The sequence below is a fragment of the Siphateles boraxobius genome, unplaced genomic scaffold (genome assembly GCF_051911475.1).
Source record: "Siphateles boraxobius isolate OS27281-9 unplaced genomic scaffold, OSU_SipBor_1 22, whole genome shotgun sequence".
Lineage (NCBI taxonomy): Eukaryota > Metazoa > Chordata > Actinopteri > Cypriniformes > Leuciscidae > Siphateles > Siphateles boraxobius.
The window spans coordinates 1,884,885-1,912,486 of NW_027508833.1; the positions used below are offsets into that span (position 1 = coordinate 1,884,885).

Sequence of the window (27,602 nt, forward strand, 5' to 3'; positions counted from 1 at the left end):
GACGCCACTCAAACACTATTCAGCTGTCAATTCCACATCGGGCTCAGTCATAACACAATGTTGTTGCCGTGTTACAATGACAATAGAGAAGCATCTCTATGGAGTTCCGGCTTGATTCTGATGTGAGTGATGCGTGTCCATGCAAACCTTGCTGCTATGGTAATAGGGTGTTGCTATGTGGTTACTAGTGCGTTTGGGGTGGTTGCTAGGTCATTAGTTACTGCCCATCATAGTTGGTCCCTAGATATGGCAAGTTGTGCATCGATGTTTTTAATTCTAAGGTTTTGAGATCTGCATCTGCAGGTTGTGTGCAGGCATAACGCCACCAGTCATGAGCAGCGCAGAGTAGATGAGTCTGTCAGCATAGGATAGGCTTATGGAGGGGGATATTTGTTTAGTAGCTATTTGAGGAAACCAAGAAAAATCTCAGCAGCAGGCGATATTTTTAGGGAAGATTATGGAATTACAACCTTGAACTGAAGTTGTCTAAGAATATTCTGTTCCGACTTGCCTGAGCAGATTTTACAGGGATTCACAGAAGCCAACAGATTGAAAATATACAACGAGCTATTTAAAATAAATGGTATGAGAATGGAATAATATCTTGCATATAGTCACCAGTCAGCTAATTATGTGGTTTATATATGGTTTATATCTGTCCAAAATTTTGAAGAATTAAAAAATATATATATTTTAAGATTTAGTTTATGTCTCTTGCCAACAAGAGCAATGCTCACCAAGGCTGAATTTAGTATTTGATCAAAAATACAGTAAAACGGTAATATTGAGAAATATCATTCCAATTTAAAAGAACTGTTTTCTCTTTTAATATGTTGTAAAATGTTATTTATTTCTGTGATCAAAGCTGAATTTTCCGCATCATTACTCCAGTCTTCAGTGTCACATGATCCTTCAGAAATCATTCTAATATGATGATTTGATTTGAACTGATTTGAAACATTCTGATTATGATGCTGAAAACAGCTTTTGCTCCTTAATACATTTTTTTGTGGAAAGTTAATACTTTTATAAAATACATTTTAATATTTTATTCAGTAAGAATGCATCAAATTCACCAAAAGTGATGGATAAGACATTTATAATGTGACAAACGATTTATATTTCACATAAATGCATTTAAATAAAAACACTAAAAAAATGAATCATGATTTCTACTAAAGTATTAAGCAGGAAAAAACTGCTGTCATAATTGCTAATAATAATAATAAGAACCATTATTAATAAATGAGAACCAAATACCATTATAGAATGATTTCTAAAGAATCATGTGATACCGACAAGACTGCAATAATGGCTGCTGAAAATTCAGCATTGCATCATAGGAATCATTTTAAAACATTTTAAAATAGTTAAAACATTTATTTTAAATTGTAATTTTTAAAAAAAGTGAAATTTTATATTACAGTTTTACTGTATATATAATGAAATAAGTGCAGGCTTGGTGAGCTTAAGAGAATTATTTATTTATTATTTAATAATTCCAAACTTTTGACCAGTAGTGTAAATATAGATATATCACTGATACAGTTTCTGTTGTGCTTTTCAGAATGTTATTGGGCCACTGAGTGAACAGATCTGCAAGGAGAAAACAGTTTTACAAACACAAGAACAAAGAACAGAACAGGATAAACAACAACCAGAGACAAATGAGAAAACATGCAAACAAGCTGCACAATTATACAAAGCATAACCCTCAAATAAACGACTTCTAAACAGAAAGAAATGCAATCAAAAACAGAAGAGAGAAAGAGGGGTGTAAACAGGAAAAAAAGAAGTGTTCGACGCTCTGTCAAACTATAGAATGTGTAGGAGTGGATCTCGCACCATCGCATGTTGAAGGAGATGTGAAGTCCACTGTCAAACTCAGTGAGCACTTCACAGTCATAATAACACAGCCTGCTGTGTGGGAGTCGAGAGTGGCCATCACTGCAAGAGCGATACGCTGGGTAAACCTGCGTGTGTGGATTCAGAGAGAGAGAGAGAGAGAGATTCCTGGGAGGGTTTTATTTCACTCAGCTCAGGCAGGCTGAGAGCGACCTCTCTCTTGCTCTCCTCTTTCAAGTCCCACTCACTCTCTCTCCGGCTCTGTGACGGGCCGCAGGGACGGCCGGATGACTGGCTGGCTGGAGGAGATGTGTTCTGTGCCAGCCTGGATGAGAGCGGAAGCAGGGGATTCCTCACGTGTGCTGGGCATGTTTAAAAGAAATACTTCACCCAACATGAAAATTCTGCCACTCTCGTGTTGGTCCAAACACTGTCTGTGACTTTCCTTCTTCTGGGGAACACAAAAGTAGATCTTAAGCTAAGGCCTTGTTTAAACCAGGTATTAAGATGCGTTTTGTTCTGTTTAAACCTGGTGTTTTAATCCGTCTCTTTAGTCCACTTTCAAACACTTCTGTCCTGATTTCTTCAAGAGGAGGGTCCACAGGCGGGTGAATGTATGGGCTTTTTCAGAGCTTTCGATCTACTGGACAAAATAAGGCGGCAGTGGCTCAGTGGTTCATGTAGGTTGTCTACAAACCAGAAGGTTGGTGGTTCAATCCCCGGTTCCACCTGACCAAGTGTCGAGGTGTCCATAAGCAAGACACCTGACCCCAGCTGCTCCAGATGAGCTGGATGGCGCCTTGCATGGCTGACACCGCCATCGCTGTATGAATGAGTGAGTGAATGGGCGAATGTGAGGCAAAATGTAAAGCGCTTTGGTGGCCATTGGGTCTGTGAAAGCGCTATATAAAATGCAGTCCATAAGCTCACGCAATTTACATATAAGCATCAGTTTTCGCTTCAGCTCTGATAGCCGCTAGACCAGGCCGGACACTGTGAGTGTGTGTTAGAAATCAGGAATGTTGAAAGAACATCATGCTTGGTACGTTTTTGGTCTTCAAACCAAACTTGGGTTTCCAGCTGACAAAGTTTAAATCCCGTCTAGCTAGCGCGCTTCCCATAATGTTTACACTTTAAGTCAGTAGACGCTCATTTGTGGCTGTTCGAACATATTCGACCACATTCGAAAGCAAACGCGTTTTTGACTACCTCTGGAAGTGGTCGAAAGTGGACAAGCTCAAATCGTTTTAGATCACGTTTGCACCTGTAATTAGCGTCGTCCAATACCAGGTGAAAAACACATCTTAATACCAGGTGTAAACAGGGCCTAAATGTCCTGACCCAAGCTCATCATGCGCCAAAAACAAACCACTAAGCAAGTAATCTTTATGTCTTCAGCGTTACATTCTAATTTCTTATATTGTGCATATTGTGATTGTTCATGTCACATGAAAACCAATGCAGATCCAACACAATCGCATGGCAATGGGTTTGGGGTGGACCTTCATGCTTACTTTTAGCTCTAAAAATTATACTTTTTTGGTACTAATTTACATCGTACAAATTCATTTATATTAATTCGCCACCTTGTAAAATAGTTTTCCCATGAAATCGGGTTGGCAGATCTACATAACTTGCCAGAGCAGGTCTTCACATGGCACATTTTAAATTACACAAATGCAAATGAGTTTTGAGGGCTGCAATGGTAGGAAAACGAATTGAATAAAAGCCTGTTCATACCAAGGATGATAACTATAACTATAACCATATAGTTCCAAAAATCGTTCTACATATAAAAGAATTGCAAATCCACACCACAACTATAACGATAACAGCACAGAGAAACAATATCGTTGGAATCACTTTCAGAATTAATTTTTCCAGCTGATGAATAATAAAATCAGAATCCATCCTGCTTTAAAGAGCTCAAGCATTTAAAGCGACAGACGACAAAACTGCAGAGTACACTTAGAATAGAAAGAACAATATCGTATCGTTATAGTTATAGTATCATTCTTGGTGTGAACGAGCCTTATCAACTCATATTTCAAGGTATCATATGGTTCCAAAAGACTTAAATATAGATGCAATTATTTTATTGTATGAAAATGAGCAGCATGAACATTCTGCCTTTCCTTTTGCGTTTCACAGAAAACGAAAGGTATGGAATGACATGAGACCATGCACATGATGGCAGAATTTTCCATTTTGGTTGGACTATCTCTTTAATACTTCTAGCAACTCTATTGATTGTGCTAAAGTTTAGCCAACATAACATGAACGCCAGCACCAAAAGGTAAAACGACAGAACAGAGCTGGCGGCACAGCAAACGTGTGCATACACACACAGAAGTACCATCAGCACAAACTCAACTCAACTCAGATCAGGTGCAAGTCTGATAAACATCCACCCACGCATGAAAAAACTGTTTACAAGTTTGTGTGTTGTACGAGCGTTTGTATCTGTGCAAAAAGTTCAAATCGCAGACAGAAAAGTGGGCTTCAAAAACATTGTGCCGCTGTTCTAGCATTCATTATTTTTTGGGTATGTCCTCAGGTGCACAGTTTCCACATTCCCAGCGTTGTTTTGTCCCCCTGGCTCTACCTTTGTAAAAAAAAAGAAAAGAAAAAAATCACCCACAGTCACACACATATACGCCCACCCGCCTGTCCCTTCTAAGTCGCCCTAGTCTGAACTGTTAATGTGCATGTGTGGAGGCAAGGTCAACTCTGTGCGGTCCTGCATTACCCAAACCCCCCTAATATAACAGGGTGGAGAGAGTGTGTCCGTGACAGATAGAAGCTGACATGGCTGGAGAGCAAACAAACGGGCTTGTTTGTGCTGATTTGAGTGGATGGAGGACAGCACAGAATGAAAGACGAAAAAAATCATCAGGCACCCAGAGGCTGGCATAAGCGGACCTTGCCCATTGAGATCTATCTGTTGTGAAGTCACGCTGAAGTGTCCTCCATTCCTTCTAAGAAGTGACCTTGTGTTCTACTTACTGCACGGGGCAGAGGGAAATGTCAGGATAACTAGGGTCATGGTTGACTGGAAGTTTATACTGCATATTTATCTTCAATTATCAATCAGAATTTATCGATGAAACTCCAGACCCAGCTTAAAAGAGCATAATAACAGGGTTCCAGAAGTCCAGAGAAAAATCGATTGCTAGCGAGAATGAATAAACCTTTTAATACAGACCTACTATGAGCTCTGAGGGTGAAATTGAGAAATTAAATAGATGAAAACATTTTCAGAACCAAGGCCGTCCAAAAACTGGGCACTCGCTTTAGTGCTCTATGCATTCAGGGCCAAAGAACAGAAGACATACTTCTCGTATTGCAAGAATTTCAAAAAAAGTTGTTGGATCATCTACAAATTCCTAAAGAGCTGTAGCAAGGGCACGTGAAGGAGCGGATGAGAACCACGATTTATGAATATCTTCCTCTGCTCTTTTATGGTGCACAACATCAAACAAATTCTAGGCTTCAATGTAGAAAACGAAGAATTTTATTTTGTGCACCAACTGAAAGAGTCAGTAATGTCATGTTCTGCAAGTCTCATCAATAACTGAGCGCGAACCCTTTAATAACGGCTCTTTTTGTCCTTGCGTAAACAGAACATATTTTTTACAGACCGATTCTCAATTCCTCCAGGATTTCAGGAAGTAAATAGCAGAAGAGGAAGTGCTGTCTTTAGTTCATGTACTCAAGTTGGCGGTTGGATAAGGTGTGTCATGAGTCATGTGCTTCATTCTCTTAAATAACAGAACACAGACCCGGAAAGCAATTCTCACACTGTCTGTGTATTAATAACTAAGTATCAATAAGCATTAATAATGTTTTGAATATGATCAAAACGAAACAACCCCTACATTTCTGTTGCTTAAGAAAGTTGTTTCACTCAGACAAACACCATAGCAGAGAAGATGACTTCAACTTCTGTTTCATGGAGACAAATGATAATAATAATAATAATAATAATAATAATAATAATAATAATAATAGCAAATACAGGCATTTAAAATTGAGTCTTTCTTTTCCATTATAATGGTCTCTAATTTTCAAGGAAATAAAACACTAGAACGAGAATGTCCACCCCCCTGAAATACCACCTGCAATTGACAAGCAACAGTTTCAAGCATTTCACGCTTCTACTGGCAATTGAAAATGGACTAGCCTTTTAAAGGGGTCATATAATGCTATTTTAAAAGTTCATTATTTTGTTTATTACGTTAATAGAATAGGTTAACTTTGCAGCTCCTCTATTCCCAGTCTGTCTGAAAAGCGCTGATTTCTACAAAGCCCCTCCTTCTGAAAAGCTCAGAGGGCTCTGATTGGTGAGCTGATCTAGTGTGTTGTGATTGGCCAAACACGTCAAGCGTGTGTCGGAAATGTAACACCATAATCGCGAGCTTCAGCTTCCAAGGCTTAAAGCAATAGACCTTATTCACAGCAGCGCCAAGCGAGGCTGTCAGGGATAGAAATATATCTCTTCAGTGGGTTGTACTGTTATTTCATGTTTTTGGATTGTTCTGCTGATGAAACACTGCAAAAGTATCTTTCAGTAGACAAAAAAAAACAGACAATATGAGATGTGGAAAATTACAAGCAAATAAATCAAGCAGCTTTATACAGCTTTTTACATTAAAAACCATTAAAAACAAGGTAAGTCTATCCCTCACAGCCTCGCTTTCATACCTGTCACGATGCTGCTCTAAGTTTACTAGTGCAATAATGTCATCTGTTTTACATATCAGTTTGAGCTCGAGTTGGATTTTGAGAATCTGGATGATCAAGCCGATCAATCAGGACCAACTTTGCAAGCACGACTTGAGCAGAACATTTGAATGTGGTAAATAGTCAATGTATATAGCCAGTGTTGAACTCGTTTTTACGTAGACTTTGAGGAAGAAATATTTGGACTTGGATCAAGCCATTTTAGGCAGGTCTGGATCAGTGAAATCCCTGAGACTATGAGCTTTGTAAGTGCAGATTGCATACATCCAAAAACAGATAAAAAAAAACAAAAAAATAGATGCCTCAATAGAGTTCTTTAAAGGATTAATTCTCTTCAGAATTAAAATTTCCTAATAATTTACTCGCCCCCACGTCATCCAAGATGTCCATGTCTTTCTTTTCTTCAGTCGAATGTTTTTTGAGAAAAACATTTCAGGATTTTTCTCCATATAGTGGACTTCAACGGTTATCAATGGTTTGAAGGTCCAAATGTCAGTTTCAGTGCAGCTTCAAAGTCTCAACACGATCCCAGACGAGGGATAAGGGTCTTATCTAGACAAACCATCTGTCATTTTCTGAAAAAACTAAATATATATATACTTTTTTAACCACAAATGCTCATCTTGCACTAGTACTGTGATGTGCCATGCATTACGTAATCCCATTGAAAGTCCTTTGAAGCTGCACTGAAACTGACATTTGGACCTTCAACCCGTTGAAATCCATTGAAGTCACTATATGGAGAAAAATCCTGGAATGTTTTCCTCAAGAACCTTCATTTCTTTTTGACTGAAGAAAGAAAGACATGAACATCTTGGATGATGTGGGGGTGAGTAAATTATCAGGAAAGTCTGATAATTCTGAAGTGAACTAATTCTTAACAAAAATATTTTCCCTGGGATGGAATAGGGTGAAGACACTCACTGCTCAATGCTGGGAGATAGGTAGAGTTTTGGAAAGACCTGGGTGGCTTCAGCATCTTCAAAGCTTACAGAAAGAAGCGCCACATCCTCTCCTGGATCCAGTGCTGTGTCCTGAGAGAGGAATAAAGGAAAATAAATATTTAGAAATTGTTATATTATAGACTGTATGGACAATCAAATATGCGATTGGCAAGATATTACAAAACAAGGCTGTGCATGCTAATGCTAAACCTATTAATCGGTTCATATTTGCCTTTTGAGATTATCAGCATTGAGCAACAACTGTGTCTGCTTGGCTGATAAACAGACATCCAAACGTCAGAATGCACTTTTTTTTTCAAAGATAATGTGTAAAATGAATGCAAATTCTGTATGTTTCACATTTCTTTGTGTCATAACATATACGGACTACCCTGATTAGTCGTTCTTTGGTTAACTGGTGGGCGGCGAATATTTGGTTGTGGACAACAGATCCGAGCCAATATCCTTCACAGAGGGTATTGTAAAATGGGTACATCTACAAAGCTTAGAACAGACAAAAGTCCTCGAGATTTCTACGACATGTATTGATTTCCGCATTAACATCGCCCACGTAATGATACATAATATGAATGGTCAAGTAATCATATGCTTAGAAAGAAAGCGGAATTAGGGATATATTTTTTTACCAAAAATTCTGGGTATTGTCTTATAATGCAGGACTAAAGAGGATAAAGAGCCGGATGAAAGTTGGGAAACGTTGAAGGCCTTTAGCTGTCAGAAAGACCAGCCCGGCTGGTGCTGAGCAACTTCTCATCTGAAGGTGGTGTGGGATTTTGGCAGGAAAAGACTACAACCAGACATCACGCTGCATTAGCTTTAGCTTCAGCTACGGCCACATCTGCCAATCTCAAGATCATCACATCAGAAGTTTCCGCAGGGACTCTAGATGATCCTTTCTGTTCCTGTGCTGTTTTCCTAGAGCTAGGCCCTGACGCACATCATTAGCACCGTGGCGGGAACGAAGGGCTTTAATCAAATGTCTTTCAGTCGGTTTGAACTCATCCATTTGTGATAATTGCTGCCTGCCGTGTAACCTCTGCTCCCATTAGAGCGAGCCGTGTGTGTTGGATTTGTGACGTTACCAGTTAGAGGGGACGTGTGCGGGATAAGCTAACACATAACTCAGTGAGGCACATTGAGGTCTGGGCAGAAACAGCGAGCTCAGCCTTGATATATGTGAATGGGACACATGTTCAGCAGAAGCGGCCTGACAGTCTACTTGATGTTATATCAAAACGGTTCTCTCATCTCTAACAGAACTGAACTGCTCTGGCTAGTCCAATTATGAGTGCCACAGATTAATCTGCTACATTAGAATTACACAGAATACATTAAAATCCCCAAAACAACAAATGTTTTAAATTATTCTGATCACAGTTATGTCTAACACTACAAGACTCAAGTTTTTAGTTTGCTCTTGTGAGGCTGGTGCCCGTCGCATCAATGTTGGAACGCAGCGTCTATTGGGATTTTGAACCCAACTGACAATGATGCATGAAATCAAGTTTGTGTAGCTAGAATTGTTTCTGTTTATGTACTTGCATTGAACTATGAATAGCCCTTTTCACACATAGATTCCAGGAAATACACCGATAATTTTTCCCGGATGTGACGTGATGTCTCCACAGCGTCTAAAGTTTGCTTATGATCTGCGTTTTCTCCACGCTCGTGCATTTTTTTTCTGATTCGATCATAAACTATAGATCATCGCGTACCATTCCACTAAGCTGGCGAACGATCTCAGCTTCAGCGTCATCACTACGACACACACCTTAGGACATTGATCACGGCTTTTGTTCACACAGGGCACATTAGGGGACCGATCCCAGCAATGTTACCAGGTCCCCATTCCGGGATCGATCCCGGAATCAATACCGGGACATGTTTGCGTTCACACAGAGGGCCCTCTGGCAATTTTCAGGGATCAACGTGCTGTGTGAAAAGTTTCTGACCTTAGATGTTTTTGTGATTAAAGAAGAAACCCTGCACAATAAAAGAGAACAATGTAATGGTAATGTTCTGCCAGGACATCATCCGTTTAGTTCATTTAATTTAACTTTAAAACACAACACAATGCGTTATTCAATATACAGGTAAAACACCTATGGGCCTATTTTTAAGGACTTTTTTTTTGTTTCATGATTCACACTGTTCATTACTCGAGGTTAACAATTAATCCTGGGTATTCATATGCTCACGTTTCACACTGTACATTCCTAAACCCTGGGATAACATTCTTATTTGCATATTTTTATCATTGTCATTGATTGGATGAATGCAGCATTAGACCGGTTTACAAGGCTCCAGCGTTGCACATCCTCATATTTTGTCGACTGTGCTATCAAGCACAGAGAAATGGTCTCTTCTTCACACCAATAGACGTGTTTTCCATCACCATTTGACATTTTTCCCCTTTTTCTGTGGCTGTCCAAAGCACATGAATATGAGGCAGGCGATTGGTTCTCTGTTGCTAAGCATCTAGCTGTAACAGTCTAACACCACACTGTTTTATGCAAGTTCGGCACCGCAATGTGGGGTTTAAAGGGGTGGTTGATTGCGATTTCACTTTTTTCATTTTAAATAGTGTGTAATGTTGCTGTTGGTGCATGAACAGTACCTGCAAAGTTGCTGCGCTGAAAGTTCAACGTGAGCAGAGATATCGTCTTTTAAAAATCAGGAAGTTTAATGCCTACAAAAACGACTCGAATGGGACTACAACGAGATACTTCCCGGGTTTTATACGTAACTAATCCATAATCAACACTCCCTCCGGAATATGCAAAAAAGGGGGCAGGGCCATATTTCTGCGGCTTTATCGAAGAGGAAGAGTTATAGTGGAGAGCAGAAGCCATGCCGTCGAAAGTGTGTTATTTTCACCCAGCTGTCAGGTCTTCTGTGTTCGGGCTTCCTACGGACGCTGTAGTTCGTCAACAATGGTTACAATTTATGTTTGATTATGTTCCAGAAAATTACAATCTTGATTTAGCTCTCTGTGCTGCGCATTTTACGGAAGACAGCTTCCAGAATCTCCACAAATTCAATGTCGGATTCAACAAGAAACTGTTACTAAAGCATGAAGCAGTTCCAACTTTAAAACCAGAGGCAACAGTTGTTGGGCCACAACCAGTAAGTAAGACTTAATAATTTTAAATGTATTTGCACGTATAATTTTAGACGTAATGTTTTAGTTTTTATCAAGGACGTAAACAAATGCCAGTGCTGGCTTTAGTAGCCACTTAGTTATTCTATTTCGTGTGTCTATGACAAATGCGTACAAACATTTTGGACCTGAATTTGTAATTATGTACTAATTTTGTAAATGTATTTTCCATGTATACTGTACTTTATGACGTAATTGTTCGAGTTGATCAAGAACGTAAACCAATGCCAACGCTGTTTGTTTATAGTAGCCAGTTAGTTCGATGCTATTTTGTGTGTATAAGACAAACGTGTATAAAGTTCAAAAAATTATATGTAATTGCAACAGAAAACTTCAGCTGCTGTTATCAGATGTTTTCACGTTCTGTTGGCATTTTAGCACAGTTGCCACATGTACACCTAAGTAATACACCGAGTAAACTACATTTTGCGAATAGATAAACGGTTGTTCATTATATTGATAAAACAATAACTTTAAAAAACGGTATTACTCAGTAATTTATTCAGTTTTAAATGTTTAATCTGGAGAAAACCGTATCTCGAAAGCTAACAAGCAGCAGTAGCATTTTCAAGTAACAGCCTATCGAAATTCTTATATAGCCTAATAATAGTCGAATAGAATAGAATAGAATAGAATAGAAGAATAATACTACAAAAATGTACCATTCAGAAACGTTTTGTAAGAGCCGTGTTTGGGGAGGTTCTGCTTGACTCTCTTCATTGCCGCTTTCTGGGTCTGATTCTGGCTCAAACTGCGACTGCAGTATTGACACCATTATTTACATTTGACCGGAGCACATGCAGCTTTCACCTGTAAAGGTAATGGGCGTGAAGTTTCCGGACAACGTGCGCTACGCAGTTTAGCCAATTACAACACAGCGGCCCAGCTAACCAATCTGAGCCCATTGCCTGTTTCTGAGGGAGTGGTTTCATAGAATCAGGAAGTCAACCGGTCGTTCAAATGACAGAGGAGAAAGCGGCTTCCAATAAAGGGGAAATTTATGAAAAATAAGACTTAAAAAAAAAAAAAAACATAAAGACATGTTATATTGCACCCCATAAACACAATCATGCAAAGAAAAAAAAAAAGTAAACCACCCCTTTAACAACACTTCTGAATTAAACGTTTCTCTAACCGGGGTTAAAAGCGGGGTTTACAAAGATGATAACCTGGGTTTAAGTGCATGTGACAAGCCCTATTGCTTTATATTGTGTTTTAGGGTTGAAGTAAATGTTCTAAAAACTTAACAAATTTAGTTTTTCTACTGATTTTTGTTTAGTTTTGTTAAGGTGTCTTAAACTAAAGCTATGGTGCCATATGTTTCATGTTGTTTTGTAAGCTCATTGCTCATCAATATGTAATATTGTGAATTGGAAATATTGGTCCGATAGTTTCAAAGCCTTTTGAAATGAATGTAGCCTCCAGGAATGGTACTGGAAACAGATCAGCATTTAAAACCATATTTGACACTTCAACCATATTTGAAAATTCAGCAAGAAAGCTTGAGTTCATTACTTAAGATTTGAAAAAAGTTCACAATGTTTTACAAGCAGGATGGACCTTCTGGGGCTAGAAACCTAGCATTCAGCAGAATGGGGCCGCTGTTGAAAAGCATCTATTTGATGAAGCTCAGAGGGCAAACGTGTAAATCTGTATGAACACAAAAAGGAACAAAATGTCAAGCGCAAAGCTGATGGCTACCCTTGTCGTCTGTCTCTTCTTGCTCTTCAACAGCCGCTATCATACGACATGGACCTGAGTGGGGGAGGGCGTCTACATCGCAAGGTGTTGCTTGATTTAATCAGCTTGCATCAGTACAGCATTATGGTATGACCCATGTTTCCAGAGACATAATTCATTCTTGCTGATGGGCATTGGAGGAATTGTTGGGTTATGGCTGCCACAAGAAGGAGATGGAGCAGAAATATTCTTGTGTGACTGGTATTTGCATAGGAACAAACATTGAATATCATTTTGAAGTCGTTCTCCAATGACACGAATGAAACAAACATTTCTAGTCAGTTTAATAAAGTAAACGCTATGAAACACTGTGTATTACATTGACCTACAATGAATACATTTTGAATAGTAAAAAAAAGCAAAGGTCAATAAAATGTTGCAAACTCCAGTATATTTAATTACACTGAGAAGCAGTTCCAAAATATGATCGGGCAAAAAGTTCTCTGCTGCTTGTTTTACATCGCCAGTTCAAATTAAAGTATCCAGAAAGCAGTAATGTTGTGTTGAAAAGCCAATAACCTGGTGCAAGGAAGCAGTCTATTGTCTTTAGCAGCAAGTCACTGTTTTGCTTATGAAACCCATTTCAGAACACAATATATGAACTTTCTTCTAACTTACTTTGGTAAGAAAGTATCTGCCAAAGCAAATTCATGTGAGTGTATAATCAATGGCGCTTTTACTACAGACAAAGGATGAGACAGCAGAAAAAGGACTGGAGTGCAGGGTATCGACTAGAGGTTCCTCCAAAAAAGTCAAAGCAAACACACTCTTTTAAAAAAAGTTCCCCTGCAAAAGGTCTAAATTTGAGTATATCGGATTTATGCGTTTCTATGTCAACACTATCAACGCTAAAATGAATCTGCAGCAGTCAGGTGCTACAACTACAGCATTGCAAGTTGTTTACGTTCAATATTATTGTAAAGTTATGTGCTTTGAGACATGAGGTAATTTAACGATGTCTCTCCTGTCTCTTTGCAGACTCTGCTTCGAGGGGTCATGTGTTTTGGAGGAGGCGTGGCTTTGGAGACGCTCTGAAGGGAGCGTAGCATCTCATGCTTTCAAAGCTAGCTTGCTATTGCTAGCCTCTCTGAAATTGCCTACCCTACCGTTAAGATATGTTAAGCAGATCGAAAGATCTTGTGCATTCACGTATCAATGTTATAAAATCTTGAATCATCTATTTTCATAATCATAAAATGGATGCAAATAATGAAAGTTATTTTAAAATCCTTTAAAACAAGCTTTAAAATTCATATTTTAACGTAGATACGATTTAAAATCTTAAAAATACTATATTAAACAGTTTTACATAATGTAACATAATTATTATGACTTATTATGAATTATTATGAAATGTTCCATTTCTACAATAAATATAAAGTAGGTTACAAGAACACTTATTGAACCAAGTATAAAGAGCATCTGAACTGCGCATGCATGTGCTTTGGGCAAAATGCTGCTTAAATAGGAATATAAAGGTGCATCATTAAAACAGGCTTTTAAAGGTTCTTGGTAAAGAACTAATGAAGAGGACAGTGATGACTAATGAGTGTTTCAGTGACCCTTAGTCCAGGACAGAGAGAGGGGGTATTGTACACTCTTTTAAACCAGTGAGTCAGTGTCAAGGAGTCGGGGGTAGGGCACAGAGCTCAAGGGTAAGACCCTCACGTGGACGCCCACTCTGCTTTCTCTTATGACCTCCCCGCGGGTGCTCGCTATGACATCGTAGAGATGTGACAGCTGTCTCCAAGCCAAGAGCTGTCTAAAATCAAAACTTGAGGTGAAGTTGATTTGTTTGGCCCCCCTATAGGAAGAGACGGGACTGAATTGCTCAGTGCTTTCAGTGCCATCTCATTCGGAAAGCACAGAGACACGAGAGGTCAGCTACAACCATGACCTTGAAGAACAGGTGCTTTCCCACAAAACCTTACAGTACCGATTCATAACTATAATTTAGTCCAAATAGTCATTTCAAGACAGGTTCATTTGAAAAATGCTTTACAAAGTACCTTATTTCAAACACGTTTGACAGATTGGATCGCTATATTGCAATATGTATCAATATGTTGGCAGTTATGACTTCAGCAGTCATGAATGCCCACTGGAGAGATGCTTGAATGGGACGCCTTGTTTTTATAGCAGGAATATTTGACCTGAAGCAGCGTTTTGACAGAAGACCATCGGTGTAGCAGAGGCAGCTGTCATAACCTAAAAACATTTCTACAAAGGTACTGAAAATGTGACAAGCAATCCTAAAATATGTTCAAAACAGCACAGCATATCACAGGAAATGCACAGTTGTCCTTAGAGTGTTTCTTTAGTCGCTTTATTGGTCTGTGACAAAAATTATAATGTACCATATTTTCCGGAAAATAAGTTGCACCTGATTACAAGTCGCACTGGGTCAAAACTGCATTGTTGAGAGAGAAAAAAACATATACTGGCATTCATTATAAACAACATTTTTTATATTTCAGTTTTGTTTTAAACTACCAGAGTGTGGGAAATGCGCTACATAAATAAGCTTGAGCATGTACGCCTCACGTTGGGCACAAATCCAAATGTGTGCGCTTGATGTTAATTGCATTATATAAGTCACTTTGGAATATAAGCCACACCTTGTTTTAGAAAATACAAAAACTTATATTCTGTAAAATACGGTAATGAAAACTGAAAAGATCCAATCACTGATTAACTGAACACATTCTGACAGGTTGCGTGCTCCATAAATAGGCGTCTTTTTGTTTTGGTGGATTTAGTGGAGGAGGATTGTGGAACATATTAACAATCTGGGCACACCCTCCAAGGTGGAGAACACAGCTAGGCCATAGTGTCTGTATCTAAGGGGTGTGTGTGTGTGTGTGTGCCTGAGCCAAATACCATCAACAATGGGTGTGGTGGCTGATGCAACTGAATGACCACAAACCGGCAACGCATCTGATCAATGGTACGATGAAGAAGATAACACTCTATTCATAGAGTTGAGTAAATACTCATGTGGCCAGTCCCGAGCTTCAAGATGAAAAACTACAATGAAATCATACATTTCTAACTAAATAAGTTGTAATACTTTGTTTTCCACATTCTGCTCCATCTCATGCACACTTGAGCATGCAAGTCTTTATAAGTTTGCAAGTTTACTCCAATCACTGCGAGTGTGGATGGACACCTTCTTCCTAATGGGCTCTTCAATTTGAGCGTTCGATCACTTGCAAACGTGTTGTTATCACAAAAAGCATGCTGCACATCAGTGGTGTGATAATGACAAATGTTAAGTCACTTGCTCTGTCCACAAAAAAGTTCACTTAGAGCCGAGAACAAAACAAAACAGCAACAGTTAGAGTCATTTTCATGTACATTAAGGACAACTAGAAAACTTTCAGATGAACCTAAAACTGCATGATGAAATCGTACATGTATATGTGTGTGTGAAAATAGCTACAATTATGTATCCTTTTGTTGAGTTTTTTATATACGCCTTAAAAGCCACAAATCATGCAGCTTGTTAAAAGAACAGTGCTATTGATCTAACATGAACAGACACTGACTGGTCAATACAAACAGAGATAAACCATATGATGACAACAGCCATGACACACCTGAGTTACTTCTATCTAAGAAATGTACTAAAAAGAAATAAAATTGCATCTTTATTTTATAATATATTAATAATTTAAGTGCAATAAAGGCTCAGAAGAACACATTATAAAAAGGATATAGTTTCACTGCGAGTCTCTTCACTGGAATATGAAAAGCATGTCTAGCTGATCGACTAACACGGAATGACAGTTAATGTTTCATTGCTTCTTGAATACTTGGAAGTGTATAATCTAAAGCAAGCTTCTTGTCAACTTGCATTTTTAAGTGTCGGAAAAACAAAACGCATCTAGTTTCCAGTGTCAGATAATAAATAAGAACAAGGCGAGTTTACCGGGACCTTTACGTCTTTTGAGTGTGGAACAAAGCAAAAGCAGAAAATGGCTTCCTTGAGTTAAACTGAGAGTGAAATGATTCCAGGTAACTACAAATGAAAACAGAAAATATATAGAGGGAAAGTGTCCGCCCACTCTCTCCAAAAAACACAAGCACACACAGCAGTTTGAAAAGTGAGCAGAGCCTGGAAATGGCAGCAGTGTGTGACTCACAGAGGACAATCAACAGCTGCTTGATATTGAGCCATGAGCTGTGGTCTACGGCGAAAACATATAGCGACACACACTCCCTATTTTTTCTTTCCCACACACACACCTGTCACTTAGGTCCATCAATGACTGGAAACAGGGAAAAAGCTGTTAAACCAAAATGATGCGGTATAAAGGCCCGTTCATACCGAGATGGATAACTATAAAGATAACTATATTAGCGTCCACACCAGCGTTAATTCTAAGCGCACGCTGCAGTTTTTGTCGTTTGTCGCTTTAAACGCTTGAGCTCTTTAAAGCAGGATGGATTCTGATTGGCTGTCAATTGTAGCTGGGAAAAATCGTTTTGAAAGTGATTCCAATGATATCGTTCCTCTGTGCCGTTATCGTTATAGTTGTGGTCCGATTTTTTGATCTATATCTTTATCGTTATTGCCTTGGTGTGACCGGGCCTTAAAGGACAATTCCGGCCAAAAATGAACCTAGGGCTAAACAACACATGGGAACCGAGTCGACCGTTCTCTGGGATACGTTTTCAGAGTCGAACCACGAAAGCCGTGCTACGTGCTGGTCGATAGTCACAGTTCAGCTCACGTAGCATGGCGTTCGTGGTTCGACTGGACGAGACTGTTTTCAAAGATGGCTCCTGCTTGTATAAGCGAAGTGTACTGTCTTCATAAAGTATCTTCTTATTAAACTGTCTGTACACTTACAAAGTTCTCAGGTGTGGTTTGTAGGTAGAGACCCTCATTATGCTAGCGTGTTAGTGTGGGGCTATTTTGAGCCTTGTTAGTGGTATTAACTAGCGATTTTTATTTTTACTTATTCGATGCCCATTACACTAGCGTTATAAGCTAATCTGTGGTTAAACTACAACTAATGTTAAAACTGGGTACATTTGATTATCATAAAAACGCATCCCAGAGAACGGTCGACCCGGTACCCATGTGTTATTTAGCCCTAGGTTCATTTTTGGCCGGAATTGTCCTTCAACAGTATGAAATAGAAACATTGTGAAAAAGACGTTTGTGTTTCACATACATTTTTAAATGGGTATGTACTGTAGCATGCAGTTATAAGCTGTACGCGGTATACTACTCAACTCCAAACAAATCTGTGGTTTCTCCTGAATAATACACTGGGCATATATTAGGATATCTACTGTATGAGTAAGTAAAGCCGCTGTAATGTTTGCAGTAGTTTACACAATGACTCCAATGCTAACAAGCCAGGTAGCCTATGTACAATCAAACATAAAGGTATTAAATCCCATTAAAGTATTAAGTTCCCACACTTCACTAGTCATCTTGTCCCGGTTGTTGCCACCCGTCTCTGTGGATGTAAAACAGTAGATGCATTTATTACACAGTATGATGCATTCATAAGGATGACTTGTCATCAATGTGTATAATATGTTATGCCAGAAATAAGTCATAAGCTTTGCACTTGGGGCGTGTAGTTGTGATAGCGTAGTGGTGATGTCCTCATTTTACGCGCTTGTTTGATCCCGTCTGAGAAGTGTCAACGCACCAGGGTGCTCACGATGCAGTGAGTCAATGTGAGTAATTCACACATCACTAATATAATCAGGGAAGAGATGCCAAGCGGCACGTGAAGTAAAGTTTGGTCATACTCATTCAACACGCAAGAGCACGACCTGGCCACAACCACTATACCCAACAGTGCAGTTTAGGATAACTGGGACAAATGCACACAGACACAACAGACGCATCGGTGTTCTCCAGTGCATTTTGAGTTTATTCCCAGAAGAATAGCGAGGGGAACCACAAATATATCTGGTCAAAATCACTAAATGAACACAAAGTGACAGGAACGCATTTAAGTGAGAACAAAACAGAGGCAATTCATATTGCCTATTTATACCAACAACGAAAAAACATTCCAGAAAAACTATTAAAATGAGCAAAACAAAACAAAGTTTGCATACAAGGAAGCAGATTCTAGTAATTCACAAAACAAACAAACTAAAAAAACAACAACATCCCATAATAGAATAACTTGTAATACAATCATCCGTGGCCAAAATACAATGTTGTCACTCTCCTGGAATGGAACAAAGCCGTGATTCATGACACAGGATTGTATCACAGTATAATGATTAAAATAACCGTCTATTTTTAGTGGTTGCGAATCAATATGGTGCAAGCAAGACGAAAAAGGTGAAAATAGTAATTACAAAAAATGGCAGATGAGACAGACAAGAATCTGTCAATCTGTCCTCTTTAACAGAAGCAAACTCAGATTACTTCAGGTGACCTTTAGTGAAAGTCTTTGGGAAAGGTGATAGGGTCTCGTTCCTTTTTCATTAACACTTGTCGTACAGTGTTTTTGTGAAACCCAGCCCACTTAAAAATGACTGTGATGTCATTATGATTGCACAGCCCTGCATTTTGAAATAAAAAAGACGACTTACAAACAATATCATTTTTATATCAGCTTTAATGCGTGTATCAAAATAACAAAAGCAGTCAAATGTCAAGTTTTAATGACAAAAATAATTAAGTATAAATGATTTTTTTTTTTTATAATTGATCTTATTTTGAATAAACAAATAATCTGTCTGTTTGTATGTTATAGCCCATAATTCTGACCTTGAAATCATGAATAGGCATATAATAATGCCATACATGTAAAAATCGGCTGGGAATGGAACAAATAGTTCTACCATGGCTGAGAGGAAGATAAGAATCATGTCTTTATGGCTGTTTATCTGGTGATTAGAATTATAATCTTCTTCTCCTCACAAATGGTTACCGAAAGCAAAAATGAAATGAATCATATTTTGTGACGTGCTGGAGAAAAACAGGTACTATTTTTGGAATCAGCATCCCTAAAATTAGTAACAAACAAGGATTTCATTCAGCAAATATGATGCAGGGTGGCATTATTACTTTACGGAATATCCAACATGTTGTACAACTGTACAGTATATCTGACCCCAGTACAGTAAATCAGTTTACTTCCTAATAAAGATTTTTGCCAACTGGAGAGTCACAATATATTTAGTGGGGGGAAAAAATGCAAAAAATATGCACAATAAGGAATTAAGTTGCATTAAGGGCATGGATTAACATTTGTGCGGTTGTGTCCAATTGCCTGGGGGTTTTTATGAATATAAAAAGAACACAGAACAAAAAGAAAAACAAGTGTAAAAAAGAAACGCATGACATATTCATTCGGAGCAGGCTTTCATCAGCTTCTTTAAGATCAATAAGGTCAACTGTAATATTTTTCAGGTGTCCACCCTTCTTTTAACCTTTCTATTCAGAATGCCTTTCTCACTATGAAAAACAATAAGCTCATTCTACATACCGTCCTTCAAACCAGCAAAACCCTCATAACACTGTGTCTCCTGCTTATCTTCATACGTACTTACATTTACACAGAGGATGATTTAAAGCTTGTGTGCTATTTGGTGTGTGTGTGTGTGTGTGTGTGTGTGTATTGTTCAGGTATTCCCTACGTTGTGGGGATTTTTGGTCATTTTTGGTCCTCATGAGGATAAGAGCTTATAATTCATTCTAAATTATGTTTTTTGAAAATGTAAAAATGCAGAAAGTTTTCAGTGATGGGTAGGGTTAGGGTAAGGGGACAGAATATACAGTTTGTACAGTATAAAAATCAATATGTCTATGGAACGTCCTCATAACCCAACGTGTGTGTGTGTGTTTGTGTGTGTGTGTGTGTGTGTGTGTGTGTGTGTGTGTGTGTGTGTGTGTGTGTGTGTGTGTGCGTGCTTTAAACCATTCAAATACAAACTAAAGACAAAATTCTGTTTGATGAAAATCAAAACAAAAATATTATACTCATCATAATATCATTAAAAACTCATATGAGATACCTTTCTGTGAAACACAAGACAAAAAAGTTATAACACAGATTGTGTACTGTATACCAAGTGTTTGGAATGGACTATAATTGTTGAAGCTGTTCTTCTCTGAGAATCATCCTCTCTGTCCCCTCTAAATGTCATTTTCATGTTCACATATTTTTGAATCCCGTTTGACATTATTGATGCTAAACGACAGTGGTTCTTGTGTGTCTGTTACCGCAGCATTAGAACATGCAGATGAGATGCCACCTTAAGAACAGTGTGCAATTACTGGTAAATTGTAACATATTTATAGACGACTGTGGCATCTGCAGGATGATGATGCATCATCCAGTATATTATTAATGTATATTAAATATTATATGATTTATTAGTCTCATTAATGTGGGGATACAACATGGATTTTTAAATTATTTGAATATGCTCCTTGAGGTTCACACACACACACACACACACACACACACACACACACACACACACACACACACACACACACACACACACACACACACATACACACACATTATATATACATATATATATATATATATATATATATATATATACATATGTGGTCTATGCATCTGACTACGATTTCATGTGTGGTGTTTGATGTGTATATTGTATTGAATTACACTATATGGTTTTATAAATCAAATATACTGTAGGCCTGAGTTTATATTTGAAGAGACGTCATGATAGCAATAAACTATGAATTCAGATAGGCCTACAGGTCATGTTTGTGCATCTAATTCAATTATTGTCAAATGATAACAAAAATAATTAAAGCTGCAAGCAGCATTTATCAGTGTTCACGCAGTTAAGGCAGTTAAGCTGAAAAGCATCAAAAGACATTAAGTTTCATGTAGCAAGCATTTAACCACTGACATCATAGATGGAATCGACCATGTTTTAGCATGATTTACCATGATATACCAAATTTTAGTGTGATTTTTCATGATTTACCATGTTCCAGTATGATTTACCATGAATCTAGTATGATTTACCATAGTTTACCATGATATACAAAGTTCTAGTATGATTCACCATGATTTACCCTGCTCTAGTATGGTTTACCACAATTGAACACATTCTAGTATGATTTAATATGATTCTAGCATGATTTACCATGATATACCACATTGTAGAATGATTTATGATGGTTTTGGACATTATGATATGAAGATTATATGATCATAGATGGAAAAGACCATTTACAGCTAATACAGGTTTTGAAGCTTTTTAACAGTTTATAGTGCCACCTACGGTCTAGGAGTTATGAGTAATTTAGTACTTTTGGTTGCTGTAGCGCCACCTATGGGCCAATCGGGGTCATACTCTAATAGGTTGTCCACAAATTGAGGCCAACCATCTGGCCGAGTTTCAAGTCTCTAGCCCTTACGGTTTGGGCTGGGACCAACGGTCCAGGAGTTATGCGCAATTTAGTACTTTTGGTTGCAGTAGCGCCACCTATGGGCCAATCGGGGTCATACTCTGATAGGTTCTCCCCAAAAGTGTGGCCTACCATCTGGCCGAGTTTCAAGTCTCTGGGCCTTACGGTTTGGGCTGCACGATGCGTTTTAGGGGATTTTTTTTTTTCAAATAGCATTTACAATAGGTTTTCAGCACTTCGTGCTTGAACACCTAATTAAATAAAAATCATTATTTAAATAATACATTGAAGGTGGGAGGACATACTTTAGATATACTTTCATGGTGTTTCTCTAAGCATCTCCTTTCCTGTTCCATGTAAAAGGAAAGTCCCACAGGTTTTGAATGACTTGAGGTCAGAAGTTACAACCCTAATGTGCAATTTTCTTCAGAAGCCAGAAAAGATATGATCAGAATCTGAGGGAGTGTTATCTGTCTTCGAAAGTTTAACATGATGCAATAAAGCTCATTAATTCCAGAGCAACTTCCTGTTTCATGATTTTCCCTGTTAGACATGACGACACTGGTTTTACTACATGCCTAAGACAGCGAAGCGACTGCCAATCCTCTTCTGATCATGAGCCAAATCTCCTCTGATCTCGGACATTAGACACATATCTACAGATGTCTTCTTTCCCAACTCTGTGTTTACAGTAAATTACTGTAGTGTTTCCATCTCCCACACTATGACCATGGCGTACAGGTCTCTCTTTCCAGTATCTTATCACTAACAGCTTACACAGCACCTCTACAGCTCTGCTGTTTCCTTGTCACAGATTTCCTGTGGTTTATTCAAAGCAGTGTCAGCTTTGAAAAAGATCCCCTTTCCTCCTCACAGATCTGGTGTTTTTGTGTGTGTGTGTGTGTGTGTGTGTGTGTGTGGGGGGGGGGGGGGGGGGGTTCACGCGTGATCATCCCCTCCGCCGTTCCCTCTGCTCAGTCAGTCGTCGCTTCTCGGATTAATTAACCTTGATTAATTAATCTAATTAGTTAACACGTTGTGCAAATGAAACACAACTGTTAGCTCAAACACAAGGAGGGGAAGGCAGAGAGGAGGACACATGGTACAAAAAATAAGCATTTGCTGTAATTGCTTGAGGCAGTAGCAGTTTTGAAGGTCAAGATTCTCTCCGTTCTGTCAGTAAATTGCTTTTGGGGGCAGCAGAGCGGTCAACAAACAGCAAGACCTGGGCTTTATTAGACTAGTAGAGACTAAGACGGCATTTTAAAATTGATTTAAGTTGGTTCTGTGCAGCTGGTATAAGTCTGACAGACCAGCATATGAAAAACTCTATAAAAAGCGTTCACATTCCTTCACAATGTTCTATGGACTTGTTTAATAAATATTTGGGCTAATTTGTGTTTTCAGCCACCAATAAAAGAGCAGTACTCCACTTTTTTAATGGCTGAATTTGGTATAATGGATTCCACTCACATAATTCAGCCATTTACTTAATATTTACTTATTTTAAAAAAATATTCAGCACAGAAATTGCACCTGGGCCTGATGATTAGTTTCATATTTAGTACTACAAAAGTAAAAGAGAAAGCTAATTACTCATTTACATGCAATATGTGACATCAGAATTCCACAGAAAGTTCCACAGAATTCCACCAAGCAAAACAAAACATCCTCTGCACCATATTTATCCTGACAGAAAGCACAAAACCATTAAAAACTCAACCCAGGCTCACTGGAAAAACGTGCATGTGGCGACATTTCTGCATAATGATTTTCTGTTGCTTCTTTCAAGTTTTGTGATACTTTCAGAGTGAAATATTCAGTGACTGGTGCTAAAATTGACAGTGCTGTATCAGGTGAGCTACTGTACCAAGCAAGTTTACTACGCAAGAAATCTATAGATATGGAGATGGTTACGTGATGTAAATGCCAACATGTATTAGTTTTTATATCAAGCACTACAGTAAGTGATTTGAGGTGACAAGATAGTATTGTGCAAGGAACTGTGCAAAATAAGTCTTTATTAATTATTCATCTGTCCCTGCAATTAAATGTGAATGAATGAAATGAAAGTTACTCGTGTTTTACTGCCTGTGGTGATCATTTCAGCAGGAAACCACCGTGAATTGTATATATAGGTAAGTTTTTGGAGATTTGCCAAAAAATAAAAATAAATAAATAAATAAAAAGGTACGTTTTTCTAATGAGCCTAGATTTCCTATATATTTTTTTTAAGATAACCCTAATAACAAAACATATTAAGGCCTGTAAACCATAGAATATTAACCAAAAGCCAAAACCATGTCCAAATCAGCTATATCAGAGACATCTGTGTCATTTAAAATCCGTTCTCCCTCTATCCCAAAGCAATCAACCTGGCGAAAAGAACTTTTATGATTGTTCAGTTTAGTTTGTGATTTAAGGAAATATTGGTTAGTCTTTTAAAAATCCACATAGCATGATACTAACCAATAGAACGAGAAAAGATTTCTCTTTCTTTGTTTTCATTTAGTTTAACGTTAGCAGCTAATTGATCAACAGATTATTTTCATATGGCTTTATACAATACAAATACTTTCAAAGCAGCCAATAAACAAGAAAATAACTGCGAATATTACACATTTCTTTAATTCTGAAACACAATATCAGCTGTAAAGCAGCTCTAAAAATATATGTAATTAAATTCAATGTTGATTCAACTTCAATAACAGTGAGAAGGTTGAAAGTTTATTAGTTATGAAGTGAACATGGTTTAAATAAAACAGCTCTACAAAAGATAATAGTGTCATTATTCAACTGAAGTCAGTTCAGACAACACCACCGCATCAGGTGTGTGTGTGTGTTTCCAGGCTTCATCACGTGGCCCTCACACAGACAGCAGAAGGTACCCAACAACCACTGCAACATCTACACTACTTCAAACAGGAGGCCACCCAGCAGTGGAGAGTTAGGGAGCACCATTCCTCCCTAGGGGCTTAAACAGAGTGAAGGGCCCTCATTAGCCGATCCAGCCCTTCGCACAGATAATGCAGAGTTTACACGCTAAGACTAAAGAGTCAGCTGTGCTGGCTTGCATTAAGGGTCTGAAGTCTGTGAGTTTGCTCAGAGACACATGGAGTCAGAATGCTCTTTTTGATGTTTCATGTAGTTGTATCACTCTCTCACAGCAGGCAGATGAGAGAAACATGTGATAGTGCCTTAACATAATGGCCTCTTAACAATCACATGCAAACTATTGGTTCAGTGATGCTTGCCTAGCTTTCCTATTGTTGATACCCCAAGTATTACATTTGGCACGCATCTCATGGACAATTTAATAGGAATTTCCATAGGCTTACAGTGAAGGATGGACTCAGACAATATCTAGAGAGTAGAGTATCATGAACAGAATATGCAATGTGCTACAAACCATTCAAAACACCTGATAACTGCTGTGCAAGCAAGCAAGCAACCACACACACACACACACACACACACACACACACACACACACACACACACACACACACACACACACACACACACACACACACACACACACACACACACACACACACACACACACACACACACACACACACACACAGTCAAAAGTTTTAATTTAGCAATTTTTGTTGTGGTTGAAAGAACAGAGAAGTCTATTATGCTCCCCAAGGCTGCATTTATTTGATCAAAAATACAGTAAAATATCGTGAAATATTACAATTTCAAATATTTGTAGTATATTCTAAATGTAATTTATTACAGTGTTGGCAAAGGAAATCATTTTAATATGCTGATTTTGTGCCCAAGAATCAATTCTTTTTATAATCAATGTTGAAAACAGTTTTTGCTGCTTAATATTTGGTAACACTTTACAATAAGGCTTTATTAGTTAACATGAACCAAGAATGAATACTTCTACAGCATTTATTAATCTTAGTTAATGTTAATGTCAACATTTACTAATACATTATTGAAATCAAAAGTTGTATTTGTTCATATTAGTTAATGATCTGAACTAACATTGAACAGTTGTATTTTTCACTGCTCATTATTAGCTAATTTGAGTTAATACATTAACTAAATGTTAACAAATTAGACTTTGTTGTAAAGTGTTACCAATATTTTTGTAGAAACTGTGATACACTACCATTCAAAAGTGTATTTTTTAAATAAAATAAATTAATACTTTTATTCAGAAAGGATGCATTACATTTATCAAAAAGTGACAGTAAAGACTAGTATATTACAATTTATAAAGACTTTCCTATCACTAGAATACATTCACATTTTACTGTGATTTGGATCAAATGAATATAACCTTGGTGAGAATAAGAGACATCTTTTAAAAACATTTAAAAAAAAAAAAAACTTATTCCATTACTCCAAACATTTGACCCTTACTGTACAGAACATATAATGAGCACAATAAATGATATTCACTGGATTAAAAACAACACTGGTTAATCAGGTTTAATAGGTGAAATTATGGGCACTTTGTTGCATATTATAATGGAGATTTTAAAATTGCTTCAACAAGCAAGCACTAAGTGTGAGATTAAAGCAAAACACTTTACAGGGCAAGAGTGTGTGTAATGGGTGTGCACTGGGTTCAGTGGTCTGAGTTGGGTCATTACGTCCAGAATGTTTTTTTTCTCCTCTGGTAATTACGTGTGACTACTGTCATGAAATTATGAGACGATATACATGACAAAGCAAATAAGACGCTGGATTAAGAAAAAAAGATTAAGTATAATACCAAGTAATACTAAATGTATATGTATAACCTGACTTTACTACTGTAGTAATCAATAATGATAGAAAATAGTCAATATATGTTTCAAGGTAATTAAGCGTAATTACAACAATCATGGGCTATTAAACCATTAAAAGCATATAGATAGGTGTGGATAATGCATCTAGATCCCTGTAATGACTCAACAGTATCCTTCATTTTAGAAGTATGATCACCTGGCACTTAACTTGGTCTTGTGATGGCAGCCAGCCAATGCATGCTTTCTACACATTTCTATGATTTTGCAACCACAACACCCACTTGTGACACACACCGGATGTGTAAAAGTCAAGTCAGCAAAAATGCTGTTCCTTTCCTGTATTACGGGTAAGGTTTTTGACACACCACCCAAGGTTGGACTGCCAAGACAAATCCTTTCTACAGGACGTGCTAAAACAAACACACACACACACACAAAAAAAAACGTCCACGTTTCTGAAGATAAAGTCCTCTTAAATGTGAAATCTCTGTTATAATTTATTCACCCTCTGTATGCCTTTCTATCTCTTCCATGGAACACAAAAAGAGTTATTTAAAAAAAAAGTCCAGACTTTTTCCCCCCATATAACAAAAGCATTGGGCTATCAAGTTTCAAAAAGGACTAAACACAACATCAAAGTTGTATGAGTAGGGTTAGGAATCAAAAATCGATTTCATTTTTGGAATCTATTACTTCAGGCCATGCATCAGATACTTTATATAAAATTAAAATTTCGATTCCATTTATCGATTTCTTTGTGTGCATTTTAATATGACTTTAAACCATTGATGCACAGGAGGACTCGCTAGCTGTTCTCTGGGCTGTGCACACATCCAAAGCGCACGCACAGAAAGCCGCCTCCTATACTCAGGGGTGATAGTAGAAAAAAATCCTGAGCCTGAACTTTTTTTTCCCTGGGACAGATGCGTAAGGGCGAGTTTATCCTCCGCTAATTTCTGACACAAAGTGATGAGCGATTGTTCTTCTAGTCTTCTTATATTGTT

General features: G+C 37.9%; 1 protein-coding gene across 3 annotated transcripts in view; it reads right to left on the bottom strand.

Annotated features, from left to right (window-relative positions):
• Window positions 1-27,602, bottom strand: part of babam2 (BRISC and BRCA1 A complex member 2) — a 112,761-nt gene that overhangs the window by 15,732 nt on the left and 69,427 nt on the right. For all 3 annotated transcript variants that reach the window (XR_013206574.1, XR_013206573.1, XM_077238327.1), the window contains exon 7: window positions 7,513-7,622. Coding sequence is in view for 1 of the 3 variants with exons in the window: in XM_077238327.1 (XP_077094442.1) it covers window positions 7,513-7,622 (110 nt within the window). In the remaining 2 variants the exon portion in view is untranslated. The remainder of the gene's footprint in view (window positions 1-7,512; window positions 7,623-27,602) is intronic.